At 37.5% G+C, this 14,010-nt stretch overlaps 1 protein-coding gene across 1 annotated transcript in view; it reads right to left on the bottom strand.

Annotated features, from left to right (window-relative positions):
• EIPR1 (EARP complex and GARP complex interacting protein 1) overlaps positions 1–14,010 on the bottom strand; it is a 213,665-nt gene that overhangs the window by 54,420 nt on the left and 145,235 nt on the right. The window contains exon 4 of the mRNA XM_004480926.5: positions 10,318–10,474. Within this exon, the coding sequence (XP_004480983.1) occupies positions 10,318–10,474 (157 nt within the window). The remainder of the gene's footprint in view (positions 1–10,317; positions 10,475–14,010) is intronic.

Raw genomic sequence — 14,010 nt, 5'->3', positions numbered from 1 at the left:
GGACTGGCACATGTCCTCAAGGCAAACAGGGTTTCAGAATTTTACTCATTTCTCTGGTTCCCACTTTTCCTCAGATTTTATTATGATTATTTTAATTCTTCAGTTGAATATGTTTTTTCTTTGTCTAATCCCAGGACTTCGGTTGTTTTCAACAATAGGGCTTGTGTGAATAAGCCATCCTGCCATATTACCAGGATGGAGGTTTCGTTTACATGTCTCCTGAACTACCTGGGTTTCTTTTTTTTCCTTATAACGTCATTAATATTTTAGTTTATCAAGTTCCCCTTGCTGATTTGGCCACTAAGTTGGTGACCAGACTTCTTGATTTGCCTGGGACAGTCCCACCATGATTATTAGTGCTCCCTTCACTCTCAATTTGTGGCCAAACCCTCACTACTGTGCCATTCCTAAGGGCATGCTTTCTTGTTTATTAATTAACTTCACCCTTGGCTTCTTCTAACTCTTATTTTCTTTATACCTTATTCCTTTCATGTACTTTCTTTTTTATCCTATAACATATATCTACATAACATGCTTCAATGCCATTTAGGAATAAGATAAGAGTATATACAAAGTCTCTCTCTTCTTTTCCAGGACGCGTAAAATGGCACACTTGCAAGATGCTACAGGAGCCTTCCTAAAAGAAAAGCATTTCTAAGGGGCTTACAAAGAACTGTAATATGAATGATATACTAGCTATTACATGCAAGTCTAATTCCTGAGTTAAAATTACAGTAAGAAAAGCTTCTTTATCTTATATTTCATTATTTATCCATGGGTGATACATCTGAAAATAACTGTTATTATGTTATAGGTAGCAATCCCTATAATTATTACTGTTTGCAACATACCTTGGAATAAGTGGAGTATGCAAAGTGCAATAAAAAGAGAAATTCTATTTCATCATGGATCATCACCATGAAACTAGTGCTATAAACATAAGAAAAAAGCCTAGAATTCTGCCATACTTGCTACTCTAAACTAAGAAGTTTATTTCTTTGTTCATAAAAATCATCCATTTTTCTGCTTTATCACACTCTAACAGTGAATTTGAGAGGACATAAAATGATATTAACAAGTAAAGAACAAAGTAACATAAACCTAATATAAATATGCTATATCCCCTCATAGTCACTGAGAGGAAATTATAAGGAAAAGTCTGTTTCTGGAAATAAACCCAAATAAAATAAAACATGCAAATAAAAAAATCTAAACTCCTTTGAGCTAGTTAACAAGGAGCCTAAGAGCAGGAATGATAGTTCTAATTGGGCATGTTTCATGCTGATCAAACAAAATATATACTTCTCTTCTTCAAATAAGTGATTCCAAAATGAATAATTCACTACTCTGGATTTTGGTACCTGGAGTAAGGACAAACAGCTCAAAGGACACTAAAAATTCTCAAAACAATCTTAATATAAAATTAATTTGCATTCATATCATTTACATATGTTTACATTTCCCCTCAGCCATTTAGGATGGGAAGTTAGGGTGCCACAAAATCAAACAACAGGTGGCACAACTCCTAAAATGCTAGAAACTAATGCTTTACTGGTGCAGCAACCAGAAATCACTAAAATACAAAGATTTTAGATGACATAAGGATTCCTAGTGTTAAGACAATTTATTCCAATAACATCCTAAAACTTTTAAAAAGCTTATTCTTTTACTGAAAAACAAACTCTTAAGAAAGAAATTTATCTATAAAATGTTGGTCATTAGCCAAATTTTTCAAAACACTTCTTCAAAAAAAGGATATAATAAATAACTTCACCAGCTTAAAATCTCTCTTAAAAAATACGGATTTGGCAATCTGGTTAAGCTTTTCCTGTTTGAAAATTTACAATAGAACACCTAATAGATGTTCACAAGTGCTGTAAGGATAAAAAAAATTCGTAAGTGTTCACTATTCCATCAATAAGCACGTTATGATCAAATCTGCAGATGTAGAAGTTCTTTATGGCTGGTAATCCATTCTAACAGATGGGGATGTAACTTTTGACAGTGGATGACTTAGGTATTAGAAAGTCTAAGTTTATTGTGGCATCTCTGACCTGGACTAAACTTACCATTCTATCAGCCAAATACCTCCGTTTTCAGTCAGACAAAAAGGAAAGTTAAATATCACCTTTACTTGGGGGGAATGGTATTTTGTTCAGGGTTTTTTGCTCTGTTTTGTTTTGGTGGAGGCGAACATCAACAGTTAACAGCCTAAGTAAATGCTCCCTAGTGCATGTGGAAATAAGCACTCAGAAACTAAGAATTCAATATGAAAAGAGACTCATTTACTGAGCGGGTGGACAGGAAAAAATGGCACTAATCACCTAGCCCTCCACCCCAACAGCCTATCCCTTGGTGGAAAATGTTCAAGGCTCTGGACAGCTTCTCTTCAGGGTGAATGTGGTTAACTACAGCTGCAGCTTTACTGCTTCCTCCCAGTCTATGGCTCAGCTGCTTGAGTCTCCATCTTTCCAGAGAAAGCTAGAGGGGCCAAGTTTGGTCTCAGAATATTATTTTGATGAATGGATTTCACACCCATCAAAATAGTCCCAATCCATATTCATGTTCAGATTTATTATCATGGTGCCTATCACACTATCCACCCTCTCCAAGACTGTTACAACACTAGACCATGGTGGCATGCTCTCTTTCACTGCGGGACTTCCTCCTATGAGGAGAGGAAGTCTAAATGATACTGGCTAAATTACTTCACCCTTTTTAGAAAGGTCAGTTTCCCTAAACTATTACATGGATACTCTGGTATGCCTCTCTTTGCCTATACATATTTCATAAAGCACACATTTCAGCCACAACTTGATCAAGTGAAATTCACTTCTGAACCATGTTATTTAATGGAACCCTGAAATAAATTATTAGAGAATATGAATTTTTCCTGTAATATAAATAATTATCTATACTTTCTACACTGTATATCTAGATTTTTGTATCTTAATCTTCCTAGAGTAAGATTTATATGTACAATGCATATTTTGCTAAATATTTTTAATCATCATTCTCTTCCTAATACTTAACTTTAACATTTAAATGGGGCAAGGGAGACTTTGACAACCCTTCCCCCACTTTACAATGGAGACTTTTTAAAAACTTGAAGGAGGAAGATATTTTCCTACTGTCCTATAATACTATAAGATTGTTATTTTCCTACGCATAATGAGATGACAGGGATCATTCTGGGCTTCCATAAGAAACTTCTGAAAAAGTTAAGGTCCAACTTTAGTAGTGAGACAGTAACTCCGTAGCAACACTGGGGTTCCAGTTTTAAAAATTTTTTTATCTAAGTACATCTAGATTGGGTAAAACTAAACAGTATTAACATGTCTAACAAAAATCTCATAAATCTTTAATGATAATACTGTCATAATTACTGACAATTTTCTATTGTCACTAACAGTAGAATTAATGATAGAATCTCTAAAATCTCAAACACATTTTCTTATGTATCCTCATATACAACTTCTGTACGATATTAAGGATAATTGTTGATTTACTCTTTGTAACATTCAATTTAAGCAAAGATCCACTGTTCTATCATATTTAAATAAATAGAGGAAAAAAGAAAAGAGAAATGAGGCCAAATTCTTGTTTCTGGCCAAAATATCTCAAGCATCTGGTGGGCAGCCACTCTGACCCACACATTGTTTTTTTTCCTTCCCCTGCAATCTCAACCCCACTGTTTGTGCCCTTTTACTTTCCTCTCAGGTACATCTAACTTTCCCAGGTAACCCAAACATTCTCAGCCTGCCTGGCATTTCAATGTGATATTTACCTCTCCTTCCACTGAAGGCACACTCCCCTGCCTCCGACAAGTTGGCTAAGCAAGTAGAAGTTAGCTGGGCCACTGTGTGGAGGTGCCACGGGCACTGGGAATGCCACTAGAGAAACACCTGGCGTGCTGGATGCAGTGTTTCTTAACTCCAGGACAGCATGGACTCCAGATTCTGGATCATGGCAATGTGAGTTAGTTGGGAGGAAGCTGCAGCTGACCGTCTTTAATTTTACTTCCATCCTTAGAACACTTCTGATAACTGATTTTAGTAACTTCTCCTTTAAAGGAGATTTTCATCATCTAAGAAACAAGGCGTCATCATCTAAGAAACAAGGCGATTTTTGTATGACTACTCTTGATATACCACTTGGGAAATGGAGCACAACCAGATTATACTGAAGTTTCTATTATTTTGACTTTGCTTCCACTAGCCAGCAGGGAGGCATTAATCTAAAGCTAAGGTACATAACTCTTTAACAGCTGGAGAGCCTCTTTATCATCAAAAGGAGATGGAGAACCATAAAATTACCCTGTTGTGGCTAATCAGACATCAAACCAATAGTGATGATGATGCATTGCAGGGACTCAACATCACAACTTCAGAGTGAGCTGACACAAGAGGACGATACTCTCGGAAAATAATTACATCCTTCCTGCTCTTACCTGTGAGTTCCAGGAAACCTCCCCTTTATTAGGGCTCCAATAAACATTAGATGGGTAGGTGTAAAGTGCCAAGAAGCACTAGAGAACTGGGGCAGTGTACAGTCAATTGTCTAGTATCCATCATCAATATATACAGACATTGTATATACTGATAAAATGCATTATGCTATCAGTCTAATCAGTGGCTCAAGGAGAAACCTAATTTGTTGTAGAAGAATAGCCACAAGCAGTACAAATGGGAAGAGTTCCAGAGAGACTTTCCTACTCCTTAACAGTGAAAAATGCAGACAGTTATATGTGCAACACTGGGATTAACCTCTTTTAGCTTCATTTTCTTTTGCGTGTATAAGGTAGAAGTTTACTAATTCTGTTTATTTATCTATAATCTCATATTTTTCCTGAAAGAATTCAGGGTAGCTTACAATTACAACCTAAAATATGGAAGGATAAGATATGTTGAAAATAGTTAAAGATATCACACACCAGAGGTGTGTTTTGGTAAAAACATCATGAAGGGTTGGTAAAAACTCCATTCAGGTACCCAGCTGTCTCTGAACTAACTTCATCCAATTAATCTAGAAGATTTCTAAAGCCCTTTCTGTCCAGAACACTTTAGGGGCAGGTATATGTATGCTCCTACTACTGTCCAAGATAGGCTCCCTTGGCCAAAGTAACAAGTATGTCATCTATTTCAATGTTACAGGCAATGGGGAAAGAGGATCTGTAATTTATTATTTGATTCATTTAAAAAAAGTTATGTAACACAGAGTAAGTGTGAAAGAGAGGCTACTGCAGCTCAATTTAGAACTGGAAAGACCAGAAATCACCTACAATCAACCACATTTTACATAGGAGGAAACTGAGGCCCAAACAAAAAAGACTTGCCCAAAGTTATATGCTAATTAGCTAAAGAGTTGAAATTAGAGCTCCAAACTTCTGAAGTCCATCATTTCTGTCACAAACAATTACATGGTGGTGAAAGTAGCAAATCAAGAGTGAAGAGGAGAAAATACATTAGAAAAGAGGGTGGTTTTATTATCTTTAAAATGAGTAATTCCCATCTAAAGCATAATTTATTTATGTTTATTATCCAACAAGGCCTGGCTGGAAAACATGCAACCATTCTCAAAACTTTTTCTGATTAAGATAAGCTTTGTCTCTCACCTAAAACAACTTCCAAATCACAATTTGATGACCACAAACGACGCCTCTCATTCATTCAGTACAATGGATGTTTGTAGAGCACTGTGTGGTTCAACTGCCTGAATATGAATCCTATATACACTACTTTGGAGATGAGAAACCTTAGACAAATTCTACTCAATCTCTCTCTGACCCTCAGTTATCTTACCTGCAAAATAGATAACAACAGTATCTGGTATATACAATTATGGGAGTTAATGCATATAAAGCCTTTGGAACAGGATCTGGTTCACAGGAATGGCTCAATATTATTATTGTTGTTCTGTTTGTGTTTTTTTTCATTCAAATATTTGGTCTGCCTACAGTGCTAGGCACTGTTCTTGGTGCTGTGGATACAGTAGTGAACCTAAAGTCCCTGACCCTAGGAAGCTTACAGTCTAATAAGAGAAAATAAATTTGTAGGCATAAACATAGAGAGTAGAATATCAAGTAGTGATAACTGCAATTAAGAAAGATAACATGGATTAAATGAGACAAAGTCACGGGGACAGTGGTGGAGCACTGATTATTTCAGACAGAATGGTCAGGACCTCTCCGAAGAGGTGGTATTTGAGCAAAGACTTTGTGTGCCCTTTTCATCATACACAAGGCAGGGAGTCCTGTTTGCTACGTGCTGGCCCCTCTAAGCTTCCCTCACCTCATGGCAGCTCAGGAGCTCCCTTCCCCGCAGTACAGAATTGTAGAAAATTAGGGTTAGTAGGGATTGGGGGGGTACATTAAACCAACACTTTTGTTTCTATATTTTATTGTTAATCTTAAAAAATACAATATGTACCATGTTCATCTATATTCGATACATATTTTTCATGCCACATAATCATCACAATAACTTTGAAACATTATCTTCCTTCTAGAGATGAAGAAATTGATCTAGAAAAATGAAGTGACTTTTCTGTGACACTGTTACTATATAAGAGCAAGATGAAGACAGGAAATCAGGTTTTTTGTTGTCCTGTCCAGTGCTCATTCTCCTTTCTCGTGCAGCTTAAGTTTGGAATGCATATAATTCCTGTTCAAATTGAACCTATTTTATCATACTTTTCATAATCTTCTTCCTTGGTCTTTAGTGTTTTGAGTAATGGGAGCTAAAGACAAACAGGAGGGTTTTGCCAACTCTGTACTTTGGCGTAATTCCTACTCATCGGAGGGCTGAAATAGCTCTTGCTCAAAAGTTGAATGGAAATGTGACTGGTGGTCTCAATTAGGACTTCGGACTGCTCCAAAACAAACACAAGCTGAAATGGCCTGGAGGACATGAGTCCTTTGGCACTATTTCTTTAGGCATGGGACACACCTCTAGCCTGCAAGACACTTAGACTGTTGCCGTTGAGACACAGCTTAGGGGAGGTATCAGCTCTGCAGTATGGGGAATTGGCCCAGCATTCTGACATGCTTCTGTACATCCAGCAGTGCTGCTACTGTCTAGAATATGTTTGGGGGCATCTCTGCTGGAAGTGCTCTAAGGGTCGATTTAGAAGCCACAAGGAAAAGCAAGCAAACAAAGATCACTACTGATCACCTTGTTTTTGACCCAAAACTGCTTCCCTCAACTCCACTGTATTCACCAGACTTAAATTTCCAAAACCCAAATTCCTTGTCAAATCATAAATCTTTGACTAAAGATACTTAAAAAAAGAAATGAGTGTAGTACCAAAAGCTGGTGAGAATGCAGAGAAATAAAAAATGGTGGGAATTTTAAATGGTATACAGCCACGCTGGAAGAAAACATGGCAGTCTCTTACAAAACTAAATATGTGCTTCCCATATGACCCAGCAATTGCACACCTGGGCATTTATCCAAGAGAAATGAAAATGAATGTTCACACAAAACCTATACATGACCAAAAACTTGGAAAAACTCAAATGTCTTTTAATAGGTGGAGAGTCAAACAAACTGTAGTACATCTATACACATGGAATGAAAAGAAATAAACTATTGATGGATGCAACCACCTGGATGAATTTACAAGGAATTATGTTCAGTGAAAAGAATTACGACCAAAGTATACCTATTGTAGAATTCATTTATGTAACATTCTCAAAATGACAAAACTGTAGAGATGGGAAACAGGTTAGTGGTTGGCAGGGGTTAGGGATGAGAGAGTGGAGAAGGAACTGGCTGTGGCTGTAAAACGGCAGCCAGAGGAAGCTTGTGATGGGCCTGTTGCACGTCCTGACTGTGGTGGTGACTGCATGAATCTACACATGTGATAAAATGGCACGGAACTAAACATGCTCATATGAATGCAGGTAGAACTGGTGAAATCCAAGTAAGGCAGGTGGATCCTATCGATGCCAATTCCTGGTTGTAAAATGATATCATTGTTAAGCAAGATGTTACCACTGATACCACTGAGTGAAGGGGACACAGAACCTCTCTGCATTATTTCTCCATGTGAATCTACAATTATCTCAAAACAAAAGTTAAAAAAAAAAAAAAAGAACACGCATAATGTATGGGATAACAAAAAAGAATTCAAGAAATACTTGCAACAATGGCAGTCAAATCAGAATAAACAGCATTCCAAGGTGGATTTGAGAAGAGCGGTTTAATGAGACAGGGTTAAAATATCAACAATTCCTTCCTAACAAGTTTCCCTTTCATAAGTTGTGTAGGTAGGATCCAGAATTAGCATCCTAATCTAATATTCATTTCCCTACAGTGCACGCATGGATATTGTGGCATGCTTTTCTTGGGGGGATAGCTTAGAGGATTTCAACCACAGTAAGGCGGGAGAAGCCGTGTGCAGTGCCTCCTCAGCTCCTAATCCCCGAGCGGAGCCCAGCTGCCTTCTCGGAGTCCACCTCTATCTCTGTACTCGCCACGAGACGCTGGCCTTCTCTGTCCACGTCTATCTCCCCAGCGTGACTGCTGACCTGGACTAGACCGTATACATCCCTGTTCGCCAGCGCCTGCTGCATCTCCTGGACACGCACAGGCACCAACCCAGACACGCACGCCTGCTTGCTGGGGAAATGCTGTCATCATTTGAAATGTGAAACTCTTACAGGTGATTTTAATTTGCATAGAGATGGGGACTGCAAGAAACAAACTCCCTCTGCACTTAGGCAACCAGGTGATAAAGTGCAGGCACTTTTCCCACGCACTTCAGGACTCCTCTCTGCCTCCCCTATGCTTAGAGACTGGGTACTAATGGTAATCCCAGTACACCTGTGCAAGAAGACACCATCACTGGCCTGATGGAAGCCTAACAGTTATAAAGATACCTCTACCACACACTAATACATAAGATACAGTTCAGGGAGCAGATGTGGCTCACGTGGTTGAGCGCCTGCTTCCCTGGGAAGTCCTGGGTTTGGTTCCCGATGTCTCCTAGAAACAGGAAAACAACCAACAAGCAAACAAACAAAGAAACCAACTCAGGAGAGCTGATGGGGCTCAGTGGTTGGGCACTGGTTTCCCACCACTGAGGTCCCACATTCGATGCCTGGCCCTGATATCTTCAAAAATAAAAAAGCATTCCAGAGACAGAAATGGTGGTTTATCTGCTGCATTGTTCTCATCACCATTTCAGTACTCACGGCCTGATGATGGAAATCTGAGTCCCTCTTTAAGTCCCAGCTCCAGATGTTACCTCTAAGCGAATCCCTCCTCAATTCCTCTAGTAAAAATTAATTACCCCTTCCTCTGGGGGCCCACAGCACACAGGTCACAGTGACTTCAGGATATATCACAATCTGTCCTGATTCAGGGGTAGATGTCTACAATGCTGGTGTCCCCCTAGAGATTGTGACTGCTTGAGGCCAGGTCCCCTGACCTATTCACCTAGAGTCTGACATGGTCCCATGGGTGCTTAATAAATATCTGTTGAATTCAATTTAATTGGTAGAATTGACTAAGATACAATTAACTATATAGACGATATGGATCCTTTCTCACACACACACACACACACATATACAAGGAAGGAGTATTGTTTTCATATTTAAATGTACCTAGGTTTCAATTATATGAGAGATCAGGTGTAACTGTATTCTGAGGAAGGCTTCTTGGTGGTTATTACCAGGTAGGTGCTTGACGGATGCAGATAGGGTAAAACCTTCTATCACAACACTTACACTGCAACTGGCCAGGACACACCAAGGAATGATTTTCACAGCTCTCAGTCCCTTGACACTCAATATGACAGATGGGGAAAAAGAAATACAAGAGTGAAGACATACAGTACTTGCAGATAGTCCACAAACTTGCACACAGTGTTTTCACATTTAGCTCATAGAAATAAGAAATTATAGGCCTTCAACCTGAAGTAATAAATAAAAAATTTGCGTGTAGGGCTTCTGAATGAAAGTGTATTTACAAATGCTAAAAACAATGTAAGAATTAAGTGCCATATGGTGACTAACTTGTTGTTTTGTTATGTCAGGTAACCGTGTACAGCCATTGATTTTGGATGAAAAGGAAAAAGAACAGGATGCAGGCTCTTATACTATATATGTGGGGGGCTTCCATAAATGTGTCTAATCTGAAAAACAACCGAGACTGGGGAAAAAAAAAAACCAATTTGTACCATTTTTGTTTTTTAAGGAAAGAAGAGTTTTTAAAAGTGTAAAGTAGCTCCTGCAATATAAATCTGCATCAGCTAGAGCACCCGTCTAACCTTCAGGCTTGTTCTGGGCGGATAAAATATGCAGAATCCTACCAGGCCATGTTGCCATGGGCTGTGTTGTCAAGGTGACAGAGTAGCTCCAGGGTCTGCGTGGTGCTTGATGAATCATCAGGGGATTCATGACTGCCTGATTCCAATTCCTTCGGCATCCTCCACACAGCCGCACATGTCAGGACTTTACTGTCTGAAGCTAAGCAATAGAGGATAATGTCAACAGAGCATGGTCCTCGGCCCACATTCTGTATACAGCGCATCAACATTTACACAAAATCCATACGCAGGGCACATCTGCTCTTTAAAATATTTAAAATTGCAGGCAGCAAAGAGAGAACAGAGAGAAAAAAGCACAGAGCCGGAGTCAGCAAGCAGAACTAGGCACAGCTCGTAATTAGCATACATTTAACCCACTTCTTCCTTGTTTTAAAAACCATCATTCTGTTTCAAAAGAAAATTTAATTTCTTCAAAATCGATTTTCTTCCGTTCTTCTTCAACAGTTCTTCAGAAAAGGGAGCAAAATGGAGGGCTGAAGATTATAATCACCACGTAAGCTGCTCGCCTCTTTCTAAGATTTGCATTAAATGGATTTTTTTTTTCCTTAGGGCTTTATTAGATCATCTTAAACAGACATTAAGGTACACAGAGAAAGACTCCATTTGGAAATACATTGATTAGTAGCATTCTACCTCAGTTTACCTAAGGTGACAAATGTTTGGGAACCAGAAGACAGAATCGCTCGGAGAAGCCACAAGCTGAAGCACATAGATTCTGTGGGCCAGCTCTGCTTAGACTGTGCCCGGGCAGGCCAGGCAGGCCCAGCCAAGGCCTGATGCTATAACCTCCCATAACATCCTGACCATGCCAACAAAGTATCTGCTCTACAAACACCAGGGTCCTGCCTTACAAGTTTCTGGTACTGGCTGCACAGCATCCCACCTCTCTCCCAGAATCCTGATTCTCGTTATTTTTAAGATGCTCCAGGAATCTGTGCATTCTTGGAGCACCTTGAAAAGCCATTTTGAGGATAGAGGCTAAAGTTATATATGAAAGACTGGAGTCACCTGTTTTTTAGGAAATGAGCCAGGCTCTAGGTTTCTGCCCCTCTAGAAAAAATTACTCAGTATGACAAACAAAAAAGGAAATCATATTTAACACTATGTGACAAAAATTTAATCATACATTCCGAAATATAGAACTTTTCAAAATGTGCTCTTCCATTTAGTACTAAATTTCATATGTGCAAAACACCTTCTCCTTTTAAACAGGACCTCTAATAAATGATGATAAAATAATGACCATTAAACCATTCAACATTAAATTATCAATTTATTATCAAATGCAGAATATAAAAGTATTATATTAGAACAAGAAAGAAAACCCCCATAATTATTACTTCTTACATATGAACTAAGAAAAAAACATATGGCAGTATACAAATGAGAAGGACCTATATTACATTCAAAAGTGGACCACTTCTTATTCGCCACAATGGTCCTTCAATCTAAATACTAACTACCCAACCAAGAAATATAGCAGTGAATACATGGACAAAATGCCTACCTTTGTCAATACTATTATTATTACCATAATTACCCATGATCAAATAATCCTGTAAGCATCAGGATTTCAACCAAGATTTTCTGGTGCCAAATTCAGTGCCCATTTCATATACCTTTCTATATCTAAAAGAATATGGAATTGTAGCTTAAAGAAAAAGACAGATAACATATAAATCCTAATGTTAACATTTCCATTTATAACTATGAATGTTTGAACTATGTAGTTAAAAATGTAGTGCTCAATGTTTTCTGTCAATGCAAGAAATTAATTTTTTACTGATGTTCAATTAAACAGTCTTTCTCTGGAGTCTATGAGATTGACAATGGCACTTCTGGAAACATTAAAATGGCCAAGGAGGAGGTTGGAAACTTTGAGATGGAAAGAAAAAGTGAATGCCTGAAACATTAACCCAAAAGAGACAAACATTATATTAATCTTCCTATATGACAGAAAAGCAATGTCTAATCTGAAAAGTGATAGAACTAACAACATGAGAACTAAATTATGGGTGCATTTCAAAATGAACGAAATTCACAAAATGAAAGAAGCATGGGATAGTAAAAAATACATATTATAATTAAGAAATGACTAGTGGCAAATTCACTGACTGTCAGAATTTCTCCATTAGAGAATTTTATTCAGGTATCAGAAAATAACTGTCTTATAACTGCCAGCTTACCAAACTCCTTGACCACTTCCATGTTCCTTACAATAGGCCAAGTAGTGCTGATGAAATACTATTTTTCATTCTCTAAAAAGCTATCTTCCTTCAAAGTCTATACCAGATATTAAGCGTAAATGACTAGGCTGGACATCTAAGTTTCCAATATAACCTGTTTACCCTAAACACTCTGTTTACCTACATGAGAGTCCATCAGTTTGATATATTAGAAAAAGAAGTGGAGGAATATCCAAGAAAATACAGTTAACTCAATGCATGCACACTTCAATTTTCATTCCATCCTGAAAGCCTTATAATATTTTAACAAAGAGGATGTTTATGGTTCCGTTATCTTTTTAAAGTCATAAGCCCACAAAGACAGGGAAAAGAATAATGAAATTATAGAAGCTGCAAAGCAAATGGACCAGTGGTGACTAATGTAGCATACTCAAGAAAACTAAATCCTAAACCAACAGTGGGAAAGCCAAGAACCAGCCTCATTTATATTCCCCGTTAGACTTGGGAATCGGTGGCACCAGGGTACCCCCAGAAGTAGGAATAAATGGGGAGGAGAGGGTAGCTAAAATTTAAAAAGGAAAGATTGATTGAACTTCTGTTCCAAAGTAGTTAAGAGATTATAAAATATTCGTAATAAAAAGGTAAATATCACTACAGATTGCACAAAAAAATAAGATCATATGCAATTGTTATGAACAACTTCATACAATAATGTTAAAAATTGACAAAAAGCTATATTCTTAGAAAAATCTAAACATAACAGAACTGGTAACAGAAGAAATAAGAACTCTGGATAGACTGATACCTACTAAATAAGTTGACTCCATTTAAAAACGTCCCACCAAGAAATCACTAAACATAGATGATTACCCCCATAACATCTTTCAAACATTTAAAGAAAAAAATCATACCAATCTCATGCAAGTATTTCCAGAAAAGAAAAACAAAACAAAACAAAAACCCTGAGGAATATTTCCCTGATAATAAAACTTGAAATGAGAACTCAAAGAAAGGAAAATTGTAAGGCCATTCTTTCTCATGACTATAGATGTTAAAATCCCAAACAAAATATTAGCAAATCAAATCCAGTGATATATAAAAAGAACACTATATCACAAGCAAAGTAAGTTTATTCCAAATATATCAGGTGAGTTGACATTTGAAAATGAGTCAATGTAATTCACTATATTAGCAAATAAAGGAAAAATATATGTAATCACAAAAAATGTAGAAAAATATCTTAGTAAAATTCAATGCCCATTTCTAGTAATATTTTTAGCAGACTAGAAAAAGAAACTTGTTTCTTCTGAAAAAGATTTACCTTTTTTTAAAGAAAGAAAACAAAACACTATACTGAACATCATAGTTGGAGTGAAAAATTAAATACTTTCCTCCAGAGAATGGGTATGAGGCAAGAATGTTCTGTACACTTTTATTAACGTTATACTGGAAGTTCTAGCTACTTCAGTATGGCAAGAAAAGAAAGAGG

The sequence above is a fragment of the Dasypus novemcinctus genome, chromosome 25 (assembly GCF_030445035.2).
Source record: "Dasypus novemcinctus isolate mDasNov1 chromosome 25, mDasNov1.1.hap2, whole genome shotgun sequence".
Lineage (NCBI taxonomy): Eukaryota > Metazoa > Chordata > Mammalia > Cingulata > Dasypodidae > Dasypus > Dasypus novemcinctus.
Note: the sequence above shows the minus strand (reverse complement) of the source record. Positions and strands in the feature narration are given on the sequence as shown.